General features: G+C 46.3%; 2 protein-coding genes across 2 annotated transcripts in view; both read right to left on the bottom strand.

Annotated features, from left to right (window-relative positions):
* LOC136654037 (zinc transporter ZIP2-like) overlaps positions 1-17,907 on the bottom strand; it is a 141,439-nt gene that overhangs the window by 64,644 nt on the left and 58,888 nt on the right. The window lies entirely within an intron of this gene.
* Positions 4,355-17,907, bottom strand: part of LOC136651204 (vomeronasal type-2 receptor 26-like) — a 29,649-nt gene continuing 16,096 nt past the window's right edge. The window contains exons 3-4 of the mRNA XM_066627392.1: positions 6,393-6,519; positions 4,355-5,265 (exon numbers count right to left, since the gene is read on the bottom strand). Coding sequence (XP_066483489.1) covers positions 4,355-5,265; positions 6,393-6,519 — 1,038 coding nt within the window. The remainder of the gene's footprint in view (positions 5,266-6,392; positions 6,520-17,907) is intronic.

Here is a 17,907-nt window from a genome sequence, read left to right as displayed (position 1 = left end):
TTCCTGTTCCCACCACAGTGGTAGTTCAGGGGGTTCCCCTGTACTGTAAAAAGGAGGGACTTTGTTCCAAAGTTTGTTCCTAAGGCATTGTAAGCATTTTCATAGATCTTGCATCCCAACGTGCTGTTGGGTAAGAGACTGGCATCCTTGTTGATCTCACTCACAGCAAATGCCAAGGCCAGGACATGGTGGTAGTACTTGGGAATTATGCTGCAATGAGATTGACATGTAGTGTGAGGTCCCAGTGCACATTGCTGGATTAATGTACCCACCATGGCCTTTCTGACTCTTAGAAGCTGTTACTGTGTATATGCAGCACTAGGGCAAAACCTTCATAAATACGCTGTCATTGTTAAAAGATGGTGTCACCTGGATCCAGCCCAGGTGACCAGGAGTTCCCTGGGCACAGGGGTGTCCTCGGGAGTCAAGGCCTCCTCAGGAGTAAGCCCCGAGTGTCAGCAGGACTGGGGACCCGTGCAGGACACCTACATGGGGGTAGGGACAGGGAACAGCTGGGAGCAGGAAGACATGTGGGCAGGAAGGATGGGGTTAGACAGACCAGAGGTAAGCCTCATAAGGGAGCTGGAGAGGGAGGAGGGGGTCGCTCCTCTCCAGAGTGGTGGAAGGCCAGAGGGAAGCCAGTGGGAGAAGGTGACCCAGGCCAAAGGAAAAGGAGAAAGGCCTCCATAGGAAGGGGGCTGCAGTCAGCTCTACAGAGAGGAGGCTGGGGCAGAGACCTCCCTGACCCAGGGCCTGCCCAGACCCAGAGGACGTACCCTGTTGAGAGGTGGTTGTCAAGACGGACGCTCGATGCCTACTACAACCCAGGGGGGACTAACTGAGAAGGGAGCCAACAACAAGGTACCGTGGGTCCTCCCAAGGCCAGCCAGCCTGACTCCAGAGAGCCGGGGCAGAGCCCTCCAGAGCCAGGGCGCAGGGCCGAGGGACTCGGGCCAGGAGGCCGGGGCTACAATCTCCAAAGAACTGGAAGGACCGGGTCCTGAGCCGCTCCGACGATGATGACACCAGTCAGCCTAGACTGAGGGGGGCCGTGAAGTAACGAGCCCCCATGAATGCAAAGAGGTTGACTCAATTAAACCGTCTGTGTAAAGCTGCCCTACCCGCTTCCTGTTCCTTAATTCACCGCCGACCACCACGCCTCGACCAGGTAAGCCCCTCGCGCTCGGTACCAACCCCAGGGCAGGGGCGTCCTCCCGCCACGGACATTACAGATGGTTACTGTGTTACTTTTGTCTGCTGCTGTTTCCCCACATCCTTTCCATTTCCTAAATCTGGTTTTGACTCTTTTGAGGGATGCAGTTGATCAGATACATTTGTTAGTCACTGCTGTAATCTGCCCAAACGAATCAGTAAATTTTACAATTAAGGAACAGGTGATTAAATCAATGAACACACAGACACGCAAGATACCAACCTATGGGGTGGGGCATTGGTGTTGGGGGTGGTTTTTGTTCTGACAGCAGCCTGACAGATCCTCACTGCCTTCCTGCCTCTTAGACCAGATGCAGCTCTCAGTACAGAAATAATTCTGTGCCTGGCTGTGCCGCTTCATATGCTCCTCTGTACAAAAATAAAATCCACGCAGGCAGAAAGCTAGTATATGAAGGACAAGGGTTCTAGACTGGTGTTCTCCTTGAAATTCTAGTTTTCTTTCTATTATTATCTCACATACTTTATCATTATGTAAAATATTTTTAGAATTCCCCCCCCCACCCTTCTACACCTTTTCTTTACTACAGAAATCAATGGGGAAAGAAAATGATCTGGAAACATCCCTGTCAGGAGAAGAGTATTTAACCTCAGTGATGATCAGGTCTAATAGGACGTCCATACGGATTTCAATATGTGGTGTGACTCTCTTGAACATCTCAGGAATCTATCATGCAGTCCCAACCTCCAGTCTGCACTGGAACCGACCAGGCACAGGTTCACTACCACACTGGAAACTGTGCCTTGGTTTTAACAAAGAGCAGATTATCAGTTCAACTCAATAATTGGGGATGTTTCTGCCTCTCACTCAAAGAAAGAGAAAAACTGTGGGAATCCAGCATGAAGCAGATACTTCAGAGTTGTGATTGGATACCAGTAGCCCAGACTCAAATCTATGATTAGCTGCAAAGCTCTCCCCATCACCTCAGAGAAATCACAGGGACTCCAGGATACTTATCAGGGCAACTATGAGAATTAAAATGAACACACACAGCTGCATGGATGGGGCTGAGAAGAGGAGGCCACCATCCAAACTGCACTCAAAGGCATTCCTGGTGACATGGATGCTCACAGCGCTATGACCACACAAACATACATGGGAAGCAGGAGAACCAGAATGCCAATGTGGCCCTTGGTACATCTTTCAAGCAGAGGAGAGCTACTTACTAAGCCTCCAGTGAAGACACATCCGGAGTTTTGCTGAAAGAAACCTCCTTCAGTTCAGCAACACAGAGGGGGAAAATTCGCCAATGACAAGATCATCGGAAGAAGAATCTCGGAGGCTGCGTTGAATGTCGGGCAGCAGACACCAACTCGATTTAGCGTTCTTGCTGACAACATGAGGCAGAAGCAAAAGCAGCAGCAGGAGCAACAAGAACAGCCTGAACAGGAGCATATCTTGGTCTCAGTCTCAATTGCGCTCAGAGACTTTCAAGGTGACATGGACACTGGAAGTGCTGGGGCCACAAAACCATCGGACTTTGCAAACAAAGAAACAAAACTATGGAATCCACCTTGACAGCCAAAGGGGTGAGGGAAACAGGACCTTTACACCATGTCTAATTCCCAAACATCCACTGAGGAAGGTTATCTTCAGTTAGGGCACAATCCTAACCAGGTCTACTCAGAAGTAAGTTCTGTTTTGTTCAATGGGGCATACTCTCAGGAAAGTGTGTTCAGGATTGCAGCCATAGCCTCCTAAATCTACATGATGCACATTGTTTTGAAGAGAGGCTTTATAAAGGGATTGAAGCAGATCACCAGCTCCCAAGGAGAATTCAAGGTTTTAGTTACAAGATCCTTAAGTGGCTGCTGTCTGCCCCTGGTGCTTTCAGGAGCTGAAGGCAGGGATTATTATGATTATAGGACAGGTCATTGCAGACCAGAAGTTTTTTGACTATCTGCAGGGGTAAAGAAATCATTTTTGTCTGATTCGTAGCCAATGGTTGTGTGTGTGTGGAGTTCAGCGGATTCAGAATAACCGGAGTATTGGAGATTACTTGGCAGGGGGTGTTGACAGACATGTTATACTGGTGTAGAAAGCAGGTGAAAAGCAGCCATCCATGACTCATTGAGATTGTGAGGCTGTTGGTCAACTAAAACATCACAGTTCAGACTGGGAAGGAATGAACCAATGTCACATGGATCTCAATGTCACAGGAAATACATCAAGTCTCCTATGAACCAAATTCTAGACCTGTTCTTCCCCTAGAATCCTGTGAGAACTTTTGAGGAGTGAGCTCATTTGTGACCTGAGGGCCCGTGATTGCTCATCCCTGGTCCTCAATGGATGCCATTTAGCTATCCACTGCCATAAGTGAAATTCTGATGGCACAAATGTTGCACCACCTCAGCGTCCTGCATTACTGGACAGAAATCTCTTTCTGTATTGTCAGGTCAGATGTCAGTGTCAGGTGCTTGACAGAAGCATATCTAAGTCTCATCCCCCAAAGGGATCAACAGAACATATTTTGCTGCATCTGGGAGGAAAATGAGTCAATTCACCCTCATTTATTATCTATTCTCACTGGTTGCAACCTGCTAAATGCAATACAAATACAATACAAGTTTATATTGCACAAAATTGCAAGGCACAAACTTGAATGGGAGGAGAAGTATGAAGAGAAAATAGAAGGCCAGTCAGGGACCAAATTTATTTTTCCTTACAATCTGCTTCCTGGTGTTCAGCTCAGATTTCACCACAATAATGTAGAATTTGGGGAGAAAGATGAAACCCAACAATCCAGCACAAGAGACCAAGATGGAGACTTCCACAGCAACCATGTATTTCTCCTTGGAGCTGGAGAACATGAAGGCTGTCAATCACTCAATCAATTTAAAGATGCAATTCACCATCTTCGTAACAATTTATTATTTTTTAAGCAGTTACAAACAGCTTAGGATAACTAAAGTAGATGATTGCACTTTGGAGGAGAAATAGGAATGAGAAATTAGATTGACCCTGAAATGTCAGATTGGTGAAAGTTGAAAAGAATCTCAGGATTATGTCCAAGAGGAACAGTTGGGAATAGAGAAGGAAGTCACATGAGTTTCTATAAAACAGTGGACATATCTCAAGGGGTTCATGCATAATGCTACGGGCGAAGGTACTCAAGCAATTCAGTCAGGTAACAACATTCTTTTTCCTTACTAAGTTCTCCTTGGTGTTCAGCTGGGGCCTCAACACAATAATGAAGAATTTGGGGAGAAAGATGAAACCCAACAATCCAGCACTAGAGACCAAGATGGAGAAGACCTCCACGGCCACCATGTATTTCCCCTTGGTGCTCAGGTAGGCTGGCACAAAGGACACCCAAACACTGCAAAAGACTAACATGCTGAAGGTGATCAGCTTGGCCTCATTGAAAGTATCAGGCAGACTTCTGGCCAAAAAAGCCACCACAAAACTGACAAGGGCCAGAAATCCCATGTAGCCCAGAACAGTGGAGAACATGAAGACTGAGCCTTCGTTGCACTGCACTATGATCTGACCTATCAGGGAGTGCGCGTCAAACTCTGGGAAGGGGGGAGACACTGCCAGCCACGCTGCACAGAGGCCAGTTTGAATCAGACAACATGCCACAATGACAGACATGGCCAAACTCTTCCCTAACCATTTTCTCATCCTGTTGGCTGGTCTGGTGGCCATGAAGGCCAGGACCACAGTGAGGGTTTTGGCCAACACTGAAGAAACAGCCCCAGCGAAGTTGATGGCAAACAAGGTCTGCTGGAGAATGCAGAATGCCTTTCTGGGCTGCCCAAAGAACAGAAATGTGCAGAGGAAGCAAAACAGCAGGGAGAACAGCAGGGCACAGGTGATGTTCCAGTTGTTGGCTTTGACAATGGGGGTGTTCCTGTGCTGAATGAAGCTCCGCACGAGCACAAGTGTGATGGTGGAGAGCAGCAGAGCAGAAGAAGTCAGAACGATTCCCAAGGGCTCTTCATAGGACAAAAAAGTGATGGCTTTGGGAATACAGTGATCCTGGTTCCTGCTTGGATGCTGGTCCTCTGGGCAGTCACTGCAATGGTCTGCATCTAAGAGAAACATGCAGAGATTCAATATTTCAAAGTGTGTCTGTGTCACCTTAGGCTGTCTGGCAACAGTGCAGTGCGATCATATTATGAAGCATGTCAATTAATATATACAAAATAAATCACTCAAATTTTTCCTTACATCCATCACTGTATGTAACACAATCAGGTATCCTTTCAATGCTAACCTTTAGTAAAACTGGCATCAGGCTTTACCCAAAGGTCAGCTGTGCTGTGCCTAGGAAGTGTGTGCTGTCATGGGGGACAAACAGCCGGCCAGCAGGTTCAAGGATTAGATACTGGTGCATGTTGCTGCCACCAGGATCCACCTCCTCTCTTCCCTGGCCTGACCCCACCCCATCCACAACATGCCCCCACTTCTGAACCGGCATCTGCAGCAATGTGGTTCCGGATCTGCAACTGCTTTGAAGCAGATGCTTGGTTTGGCCCAGTGGTGGCACCAGCTTCATGCCATCACTGGGCCTTTTACAACAGTAGACCCTTGCCCCACTGTCATAACAGTCCCATAGGACTGGGCCATACGTTCTGCTGATTTGCTGCTTTACTGACTGCATCAGTATGATGAATTGAGGATTGGGCCCTCAGGGTCCAATCCTAAAGGTTCATAGCACCGGTGCTGAGCTCCAGTGCTGGCACTGGGTGTTGTAAACATGTCATAAAGCACATTTACGGCACCCTTGGAGTAGGTGGTGCTGGATGAAGAATGCCATGTGACTGCGTGGAGATAAATGGGACCACCAGGCAGTGGTATAGCCTATCAGTTTTGGGATGGTGATCTGAGCAGGGGAAGCGGGGAAGGGGAAAGAGATGGGGTGGGAGGGGTGTGGGAGTGGCAGAGGCCTCCTCCGCAAGATCATATCCTTTGTGTCCGACCTAAGAGCTTGACATATAGGTTCTCACATCTGTGCCAGCAAAATAGCTGGTGCAAACATGAGAAGCCCCATAGCGGGACCTGAGACATTCCTCAGGGGAAGGGGACAATAGTTCCTTGATGCCACAGTTCCTCTGAGTGCTGGGAAAGAAAAGATTGGGCTGGAAGACCTTTGAGCAGCTCATTTCCACAAACTTCTGCAACACCGATTGGATGGAGCATCACCTTCTTCACTTACCCAGCTGGCTGGAAATCCTCCCTTCAGAACACTGAGCGCAGTCATAGCAACAGATCTGCTCCCCCTGGCGTACCACCTTTGTCTGTCCAGGATGGCAGCTCTCAGTACATGTCGATCGGGGTGGCATCTTCAAAAAACCCCAAAGGAGAAATGGTTAGCATGGGAATCAACTGTTTTCTCATTGCTGTGATGTTTGGTTTTGTTTGTTGTCCACGAGAATACAGTTATGACACACAGCTCATGAGCTCTTCTGACCTCTTATATGTATCAATTTACTTCTATACAGGCGTGCGCCGCTTAACAACACTTCACTTCATGACTGATCGCATATATGATGATGGTCAAAGCACAATGAAGGTGCTCGTAAGCAGGCAATCGCATCTCCCGTAGCCTGCAGCAGAGTGTCTGTCTACACAACAGAGAGGCCCTTAATGCAAAGAAGAGGCCATCTGTCTCCAGTAGCCTGTGCAGCCAGCTAGTGTCTGGCAGGGCGTGTCTGTTTCCACAACAAAGGCAATAGATTGCACTGAATGTTCACTGAATGACCTAATCACATAACAGGGATCAGGGAATGTATCCCTGTCTTTAAGTGGCGCACACCTGTATTTACCTAAGGCCTTTCTCATCAGATATTACTCAAGACGGTTTACATAGGTGGGCTGTCCTAGTTAGTTCCAATGAGGGTCTTTACAATATTGTTGTATATATAGAATCCTTCAGCCTCCAGATGTTTTCCTTTAGTTCCTTTACATACCACCTCTTCTCATCACCTTAATCAATTCAGCCTGAATATTCATAGGAAGAGATGGACAAACAAGAGGACAAAAGAGCATGGATAACATATGCCTGCACATGTGAGAGTTTGGCAAATACAATAATAATAATAATAATAATAATAATAATAATAATAATAATAATAATAATAATAATAATAACAACAACAACAACAACAACAACAACTTTATTTTTACCCTGCCTTTCTCCCCGAAGGGACTCAAGTCTTCATCATTCGCAGCTCCTCAGTGAACCAAGGAGCCGCTCCGAATCTGCGATGTGGCGGAGGTCGCTCTGGAGCAATCTCATCCACTGCCCTGGTCATTTCCCCATTCCAAAGGTCAACCAGGGCCTCAGATGAGATGCTAGTCTTGGCAGTGGGAAGATCCCCCAGAGCCCTCAGGAAACCTTCAGGATCCATTAGCCTCCGGGGGCGGACCATAGAAAACGGTCCCCTGCCTCTGCGGAGGTAGGAAGTCGCAACAAGCCTAAACCTTACTAGGAAGTGATCTGTCCATGACAACGAAGTGATCTGTCATGATCATCTTGATCTCCTCTACATCCAGATCACTACCCCCGTGCCCAGCTGTAAACACCAGGTCCAGCACGTGTCCTGCAGTATGTGTTGGGGCCAAGATTTTCTGGGACAGGCCCATGGTTGTCATGGAGGCCATGAAATCCTGAGCCGCACCTGCTGCAGGGGCCTCGGTATGAACATTGAAGTCCCCCTGCACTAGTAGACGGGGGGGGGGGGCCTCCAATGCTTCTCCCAAGATCACCCCAGTCAGCTCAGGCAGGGAGACTGTTGGGCAGCAGGGCGGGTGGTACACCAATAGAATCCCAATCCTGTCCGGCCCTCTCAACACAACATGCAGGCACTCGAACCCATCAAACTGCTGGACAGGGCACCTGGCAAGGGAGATGGACTCACGATAGACCATTGCAACTCCTCCTCCCCGTCCCTGCAATCTTGGCTGCTGCAACACCTGGAAACCTGATGGACAAAGTTCGGAGAGATTAACTCCTCCCGCCATGTCCAACCAGGTCTCCGTAATACGTACCAGGTCGGCTTTCTCATCCAGGATTAAATCCCGGTTATCCATGGTTATTCATGCTTATCCATGGTTATTCATCCTAGTCTACAAGCACAAACATTATAACAAGTCAGTCAAATTTGTAAGTGTTACACTTGCATCACTGTTATGATCATCATAGAAGGCTGGCAGATCCAGAGTAAATCCCAGTGAATGCCATAGGGCTTGCTTCAGAGTAAGTGCATCATGTACAGGAATATGCATTCCCAGGCATCTGCTGAAGAGTAATTCTGGGTTCTTCTACAACCTGTTGCCAGTTCCCCATTTTCAAAGAATATTTCTTCGCCTGCGTTATTGTTGAAGCGAACGTTTCTCAGAAAGTGGTGAAGCTGATTGGAGGACAAGAAAAATAAAACACTGGGTTCAATTGTGGAGCAGGAGTTCTTTTGAGATCACTGGAATCTGCCACCTTGGCCTTCTGGCAATGCAGAGACTGTGATTATATAAGCAGATGCATGGCTAGGTCATTGGACACCCGGGGCCCATACATTTTTCACACACACACACACACACACACACACACACACACACACACACACACAGACGTATACAACAAAATTATTTTCAGTTGGAGTCATGACTTGAAATAAATAATATTCATGGTCAGAAAATAAAGGCATTGAACATTTCCCCACAAGCAAGGGGTCAAAGTCTCTGCACCTAGTACTCTGTGATATCCTGCCCCTGCACCTGGAGGTTCAATGTAGCCAGAATGGTTAATAACCACGGATAGACCTGTAGTCCACCATTAATGTTTGGAACCCACTTTTAAAGTCATCTAAGGCAGTCAACAACAACACACAAAGTCCCCAATGCCCCACATTAACTAGCAACCCCTTCCTCCTAGTCAACAAGCTGCAGGAATTCCGTGTGACCTGAAAGACCTTGCATGCCAGCAAAACCCATGAGAACATTTCTTTATCTGTGATTATTATAAACTTTGCATAGTAAAACTTTCTCAGAGCTATTCTCACCCCCTCCTCCTATTCCCAGTCCCCATTTGCACCAGAATTCACAATTCATTTAATAAGCCCCAATAGGAATCCTTCAGTCTATTGCTCCTCTACTCATCTCCGTCCTTCCAAGATAAGAAACTTTCCATCCCCAATGTTATCCCCTCCCCCACATGTCCCCCTCTTTGTCATCCTGTCCCCACAAGATTCTGCCGTCCACTAACTTAAAAGTGACAATCTAACTTCAACTCAGTCAGTGACTAACACCACCCAAAAGTCCCACTAGTGTCATGACTAGGGTTAGTGTCACCCCCATTAACTTTATTTATTTATTTTACTATACAAAATTCCAGGTCAACCAACAAATCAGTAACCAACAAAGAAAAAGTGGCAAACGTGATGACACACACAAAAGAATAGGAGTGCTAGTGTGAGTTCTCATCCATGGAAATTAGAACTGACTCAGACTAACACTTATTGGTTCCATGCTGTTTTATCTCACATCATTTGCTCTTGGTACAATTAGGGCACAATCCTAACCAACTTTCCAGCACTGACCTAGCTGCAATGCAGCCCCAAGGTAAGGTAACAAACATGCCCATATGTTGAAGAGGCCCCTTTGACTGTCTTCCCACTGCAGGATGCTGTGCACTCCACATTGGCACAGCTAAGTCAGTGCTGGAAAGTTGGTTAGGATTGCACCCCAAGTCTCAATGGTTAGTTTTGAGTTAAAGAAATTCACTTTCTGTTACATAAGGCAGTTGTGTTTTCCTTTTCTGGTTATTTGGCTAGAATGTTTGACAGAAAACAGATAACATGGTTTGCTTCATTACATTTTACATTAAGTTACCTATCAAAGGATATATATCATGATGGCATGATTCAAACATAGAAAAATATCCACAGTTTAGGCCACTCATATTATCACCGTCCCTGAGTGTGTCACATGGTACTACCTGCCTCCCTTGAGCTAAACCACTGTAGACATACTAATATTGTGACATTCAGTTCAGAGGTAATCAGCATAGTAGCAGAACTGAGGGACAGCCTGTCTCAACTGGGTTTCTCACTGTTAATAATGAGCTTAAAAACAGTTAATACATGGATGATGCGGCAGGCAATTAACAACCCAATCCTAGCCACACTTTCCTGGAAGTAAGCCCCATTGACTCTAATGGGACTTACTGCTGAGTAAACATGCATTGGATTGGGCTGCCAGTCTTTTTCCAAATAGAAAAGACTTGGGCTTAGACAAACTAAAGTGAAAACATTGGCTCACTTCTCGCTCAGTCCAGTTGCATTGCAAGAGTGGATCCAAGTCCATCCGTGACCATACATAGTAGAGGCTTCCAGGAAACTCCTACCTGCCATGGCTGAACAGCCCAAATATCCCCTGTGCCTCCAGTTCCCTTCCATTTATGCTTGGATATTGAAGAGTACATGGAATGGAGAGCATGTGCTACGGCATGAGCGGCATTGTAGATATTGTAGCTCTCACCAGACATTTTCATTTCAAATATAGAACTAGGGAGACTGCTCAGCTTCTCCTTCCCAGTGCATTTACTTGCATTTGGTGGATATAAGTTAAATGTGGGGAATGAACACAGAAATGCAGCTGACCAGAAATCATACAAGTAAGAAAACACAGACCGATACGGATTTATGGCCTTAAGGAAGTTTTCATATCTTGGCACATCCTTTGTGTGCAGTTCGAACGACAAGGTACCATTGAAGGATTTGGGTGTGAAAAAAAGTGGGTTTAATACAGTTGCAAAATCCCACTGAGATGTCATGATCCATACTTTTTCTGTTGGGTCTTGCTGACCAATTTCATAAAATATTAGAATCATTCGCAAACTTTCCATACATCGTGAATCTCCATGAACAACAGTCACGTTGCTTTTGGATGCAGAGAGAGTAGATCCTATACCAAATAGATGATCTTTAAAGGGTTTGTTATCATTCAAGTACACCTTTGCTTCCAAAATAGCCTTCGTAAAGGCCACACAAATGTTGTTCTGGAGGAACCTGGGAATGAGAGTCCTCAGAAATGTTTCTCCAGTGTCATTGTCTGAAACGAGGACACCAATCCAGTTCCATTTGAAATATCTAATCAGTCGAACAATCCCAGTGCACTGAGATCTTGCATTTGGGACCATCTGGTAGAGAGAAGGGAACTGAGTTCTGTCACTCAGTGCAGAGTCAAAGAAGTCATAATTGAGCTAAGGGGAAAGACAAGGAGCTTTTTAGGGCAGACAAATATCTGATTTTTCCTAAATAAAAAGGTCCTCTCTCAAAAGCCTGGCAGGTGATATAGTAGAGTTTTTGTACTTGATCCTGTAAGAAAAATTTGGAAGTCTCTGTTTTCTGGGGTGTAGTGTTTTGGGCAGGATGACCAAGAGGCTTAGGATAATTCATTCAGGCTCCAATTCTGTCAACACTTTCCTGGGAGTAAGCTCCATTTACTATCATGGGACTTACTTCTGAGTAGACAGGCATAGGCTTGGGCTCTCAGGACCCAATCCTGTCCAACTTTCTAGCTTTAATTCAGCTGTCAATGTGTTATGCACTGCATCCTGCAGTGTGGGGCATTCATGAAGGCCTCCTCAAGGGACGGTATTGGAGAAAATATTTTACCCACATAGATTTGCTACTAATTCAGTACAAATTATTCCCTCCTTAAAGTGGTTTTTGAAGAACTTAATCAGGTTTTGACAATTTCATACAAAACTTGATTAACATTTGATTCCAACTATGTGCTAAATGGACAGAGAAGAGTCTTCTGTCTTCACTTGTTGTAGCCCAGATGGTCTGCTCTCCTAGCAATCCTAGTGGCTGTACCTCTCTCTAGATTAGGGAACACACATACCTGTGGGATCCTGTAGATATTTAAGATGTGAGGCATCAGCTTCCAGTTTTGAGGAATGAGCCCCCCAATGATGACAATGAACTCCTTTTTCTTGCTACAGATGTAATTAAGGGGATGTCCCTGATGTGTGAAAAGTAGACGCATAGTTCCTAAACAGGATCCCCTGGCATTGTTATCATTTTCAATTGATAATATAATCAATGTCTTAATTGTCAAGAGGTTGACATCTTTCTCGATTTCGAACCTGGCAAACATCATGGCAAAGAGACGCTGAAAGTACTTTGGAATTATTCTGAAATGAGACAATCATGTAGTCTTAAGCTCTGGTTCATATTCCATATGGTGAATGGGAATGCTCCATGCTCTTTGCATGTGCTCTTTGCATGTGCTTACTTGTGCTTAAAATCAAGTTGATTGGCCCTCATGCCCCTCTGCTTTTATGAACTTTCCAGCTCCTGCTATGCCCAGTTACAGGCAAAGAATTCCCAGTAACATCTTTCAATAACCCAACAAGAAAGCGAGGTGGGAAATAATATAGCCCTATCACACTAGTTCCTTCTGAACAAAAGTCTGAAGGGATCTGGTCACCTGGCCTGCTGGATGTGTCCACTCATATTCCCATAGTTTATGGGTGGTTGAACAGGATGACAAGTTTCTTCTCCTGGAACAAGCCAATGAGGAAAGTGGAGCCTCAGTTCCCCAACTCCTGAGAAGGGAAGGCTGGCTTGAGAGGTAACGTGTTTTGTTTCTGTCACGGAACAGCCCTTTGCTCGTACCTTGATGACCTTCAAGGGTAGAAAGAGACAAACAAATCCCCTTATATTGCAGGGATTGTTTCATTCAAAACTGGTTTTGTTTTATTTTGGGGGTGCTCTAAGAGAATTTCCTGCTTACAGGCAGGGGTTTGGACTAGATGATCTATTAGGTCCTTTCCAACTCTAAGATTGTATTATTCTTTACTTTGCCACCATATGCATGTCTCCTCATTGTGTTCAATGCGGCTTAATTCCAGGTCAATGTGAATAGCCACACAGCCCTAAGGCCTAATCCTATGGCACCTTCTGTTGATGGAGCAGGTGTTCCATCACTGGAATCCCTCTCCACTACAGAAGCAGTGACAGTGCATTCAATGGAGCCACCAGCGTGAATGGCTGGCAACCATGTGTGTGCACCACCAGAAACCTCAAGCTCTTCCTAGAGCATGCAGTGTGCACCTCCACCTTTTAGAGTGGCAGGAGATGGGATTGGACAGTCTGTGTCTCTAATCAAGTATCCATTTTGCCTCTATTGATTTATTTCCTTCTACATTTTAAACTCCTCCGGCTTTTAAGAAACCAGCTTTGTTGCTGACATAGATCTGAGTAGCTCCAAGCGACTGCATTCGACCCAGTCTGGGGGCTTAGCCTACTGGCACCACCACTGTCACTGAGGCTCACCCTCAACATGCCTCCCAGCCTGATCCTTCCTCAGAGCACCTACTCTGCTGACCCACCTGCTCTGGAATGGGATCTGCACTCCTTCCACGTTCAGGGGCCTCCAGCCATTTGTGCAGTCAGCACAAGGCGCGGATCACACTGGGCCAGTAGTCTTGGCAAATTAGCCTCATGATTCCTGCAACTCTTCAAACTCCTGTAGCAGATATAGATAGAGCACCTTCGGCAAGCCTGGCCAGTGACTCACTAAGCCTCTCTAGCTTCTTCGCACATTTGCAGCCAAGTTGATGACACAATTAGCACCTCCATCATGTTCTCCTTGACATGTCTGAGTCCAGGACTCTTGTCTAGGTTGGAATCATTTAAGGGGGAGGCCTGAGATCAGCCCCAAGCATTCAACAAATGATATGAACACGTGGTCAGTGTTTATGGGATTGCAGCCCTAGCAACTGTTTATGATTTTGCCGAGTTGCATGAGTGAGTAGTGAATACACTGCAGTGATTTTCAACCCCTGTGAGTGGCACATTGGTGTGCCATGCACGGTCTGCATGTGTGCCGTGGATGTTTGGGAGGGTCATTTATTAGGCCATTGGGTGATGTGAGCACTCTGACTGGCAGCTGGGTGTGCCTTGTTCAGGAACCCATGGTGAGTCTTTACAATTTTACACCCCTGTCAGTATGCCATGAGCTGAAAAAGATTGAAAATATCCGATACACTCTATTGCTTTGTATTTTGACTCCACATTTCTGCTACTGCATTATTATCCCCACAATAAATGCGATGCATTGTTACATAGTCAGCATTGTGTCCCATAGTTTTTGTGTGTCAGTCCACAAACTTGTGCCATTGACCACCATAATCAAACCTGCAGGCCTATTAGCTTTCCTCCATGTGTGGTCATGTTCCACATGTCTTTAAAAGCACACCCACTAGCAAAACCACTTTAGAGCACCGGCTGCAGCTCACATAACCAAAAGTTCTGTTCCTTCTTACAAACAAGCTTCTCTGCACAAGGATAATGATCAGGGCACATCGAAAGAGTTCTAGCCTAGTGTTAATAATAACAATAACAATAATAACAATAGCAATATTTATTTTGTGTTCATCTTGACCTTCCAGTTCTCTAGTTGCTGGGGTCTTTTTGCATATGTGAACTTGAACTTCATGCCACCACTACTGCTCCTATTGCCACCAGTCCCAAAGTATGTAATCCCGAGTAATTTTTCTACGTATATTTCCAACACTGAGTTTAAATCCAAACCACAACCCAACTTACTTTCCTTCCAGGGAAGACACATCTGGAGCTTCTTTAAAAGAGAGATCTTTCTTGTCAACAAGTATGAAAGAGGAAAAGACACCAATAGTTACATCTGGAGACCGATAGCTGATCTTCTGTGAACCCACCCCCCTATAGTGGCAGTTGTTGCTGACAATGTAAGGCAGCTGCAGCAGTAGCAGCAGCACTGTTGACCGTCTGAACAGCAGCAGGTCTGAACCTCAGCCCCACAGCATTCAACCAATTTCCAGTGACTTCCACACTCGAGGCACTATGAACACAATCATCAGTCACGAGCAGAAATGACCGTGGAGGGGCTGAGCGAATCCCCACTGCCAAGTCCCTCCCTTGAAATCTTCATAGTCAAGCAGTAGATAACAAGCTGTCTACACAGAATATCCCAGAGCTACATGGTGTAGCTGGCTTTTCCAAAGCTGAAGTGCATATTTTATCCTCAGTTCCCCAGGTGGAGTCAGCTGTTGTTGTTATGAGTTTTGAAGGTGGCTTCAGATTATCCCTGGGACTTCTCTAATGGAAGGCAATGATTTAGATAATTGCCAGGCAGATGATCGCATTAAGAAACTTTTTCAGATGCCTGTAAGGCTGAAGGAGCTGTGCACATGTGTGTGTGAGTTTGTGTCAACAGCCCAACACATGTAGGACCCAGTGTTTGCTGATGGGTGCATGGATGGTGATCAACAGGTGGAGGAGTTTAACCGTCCAATCCAGAGTCCAGCACCCTGAGGAGCAGCAGCACTAAAATGGTGACCGCTGCATCCTGAGTGCACCAGGCAGCTGCTGGTGGCTCCTTGAGGGAAGGGGATACTCATTCCCTTCCCCCAGGTAGGAGAGCAGGTCCCAGAATGGGGCTACTCAAGTCTGCACCAGAGAAACGGCCAGCACAGAGTTGAAATGCCCCAGGAGGCCTGACGCAGAGTTCTGGACCCAGTGGAGAAGAACTCTGCCTGTCCCATCCCACTCCCTGCTACACTTTCAGGGATTCATGAGCACCATGAGTGGCTGCCATCTGCCCCCTGCCCATTTTGTTTGTCTGTCCCTCCCACCCCATTGCCTTTTGCACTCCGCTTCTTTTCTGGCTGTTCACTGGTAATTCAGCAATGGGCTTGGGACTAGCTGGTTGCTCTGCGAGGGCCTGGTCATAATTCTTAATCACCATCTAAATTGGTTTGTGATGGTGGTTATTTTGCCTACCCCAGACTGACTGTGGAGTGGGTTTTGGGTCTTGATATAGGTATTTAACGTCCTGGTCACTGGCGTTAGAAGTGCAGGGTGGGCAGGCAGAAGACATTCTGGGTGTCCAGTCTAAGTCAGCAAGGATGAGGGGTGAACCAGAACTGCTCCCATGATGCCTGACCGGCTCGAGGAGGCCGGCTGGCAAGCCCCTTGCCCAAACTGGTGGGCCTTGCAGGGGTGACCTGCAAGGCATAGCAGTTCTGCTGACTTACCCTCTTCGGGCAACATTGAGAGGCGGGCTTCATAACATTTGAGTTACGCCTGGAGTCGGGTGGATGCACTATGAGACCGGGGAACCAAGACGGCTAGGGCCATTTCCCCCGTTTAGGGACGGGTTTTTTGCCCTGTTGCAATATTTTGTATTCAATAAAGTGGCCCATTTTAATTCCATACCTGATTTCGGCTGTCTTTATTTGGGGAATGCGTGGTAATGTGAAATTAGATTCAGCCTGAAATGTCACATAGCACGATCCACCATTTAGCACAGCCAGGCCACTGCCACAAGTAGTAAGTGACCACAGCTACATGGTAGTGGCCTCCTGAACAGCCCTGGCACCAATACATTGGTACTGGGAGTGGGCTGGGGTGGGCAGAACAGAGTGTGGGAGGAACAAGGTGGAGACAGAGTCAGGGGGGTATGTTTTTTGAGACCAGGAAAGGGGCAGTGTTGATTACAATAGCACCACTGATATCCTATCCCCCTTTCTGGCCTCAATCCACTTTTCCAGGTCCACTCAGGCTTGAGCAAGCAAAATTGATGGAACAGGTCAGAGGAGACCCATAATGTTAGCAGAGGCTTACCAGGCAAGGGAACAAATGGTCCCTTACGTAGAGGAGATCTCCAGGATTATCCCTCCCCTCCACCAGATGCAATAGGTGCTTTGGTGGTGCAGCTGGAGTAGTGGGGTGGGAATGTAGATAGGATTGGACTGTAAGTTATTTCACAATGAAATGAGACACAAAAGCTTCACCTTTCTTCAAATCAATCCAACATAGTCAAATTTCCTGACAAATTCAAACTCAGCAGTTTCTCAATTTTTTCTTTGTAATTCCTTTGTTGGAAAATAGTAGCTCTCAGGTCCACGGCTGAGGTCAGTGGAAGTGATGACACTGGACCTGTGCTGAATTATTTTCAACTTACCACAGTAGAGTAGAAATGAGCAAGTTCAATTGGATATTTTTTAATGAAAGTCATTTTGATTGTGCAGTTATTCACCTTTTTGATGCAGTCTGGCACTACATACCCACTGGCTGCTGCTTTTTTCTGCCGAGTGAATTAGGGATACAACACACCTAGTGCAGTCCGTGTAAACTGCCCTAGCAGCCTTGGCCAAAACCAGACAACACAACCAACAAAGCCATTTATTTTTTTCCACACTCAAACTCCTTAAGTGGTATTTATTCCCATTTTGCCATTATCCAGGCCCCTGCTGAACTCCAAGTTCCTTGCATGAGGTCTCTCTATATTTCACATTGGCTTTCATGGAGTGGTAGAAAATGCTACAGAAAACATGACTGTGTCTGTCAGCCTCTGGCCCTGTTAGCAAACGCTGTACTGCTTATTATCCTGATAGCTCCAGGAAAGAGGATAGTGAGCTACGATATTTTATTGTCTCTTGCAGACAGCTGTATTGTCTTGGAACTTAGTTTCCTTCATGGGCGTTTAAATGTGCAGCTTTTTAGGTTGAGAAGATGCTGATGAACTCCCATGATGATACCAGCACTGGCAACGCTTCAAGCCCAAATGTGTTTTTTGAGAACAGGAAAGGCAGTACTGATGACAGTAGCCCCATTTTATCCTATCCCCCTTTCTGGCCTCAATCCACTTTTTCAGGTCCACTTACACTTGAGTGAGCAAAC

Source organism: Tiliqua scincoides, chromosome 5, assembly GCF_035046505.1.
Source record: "Tiliqua scincoides isolate rTilSci1 chromosome 5, rTilSci1.hap2, whole genome shotgun sequence".
Classification (NCBI taxonomy): Eukaryota; Metazoa; Chordata; class Lepidosauria; order Squamata; family Scincidae; genus Tiliqua; species Tiliqua scincoides.
The sequence above is the reverse complement of the archived record's forward strand: the minus strand, read 5'-3'. Positions and strand labels throughout refer to the sequence as shown.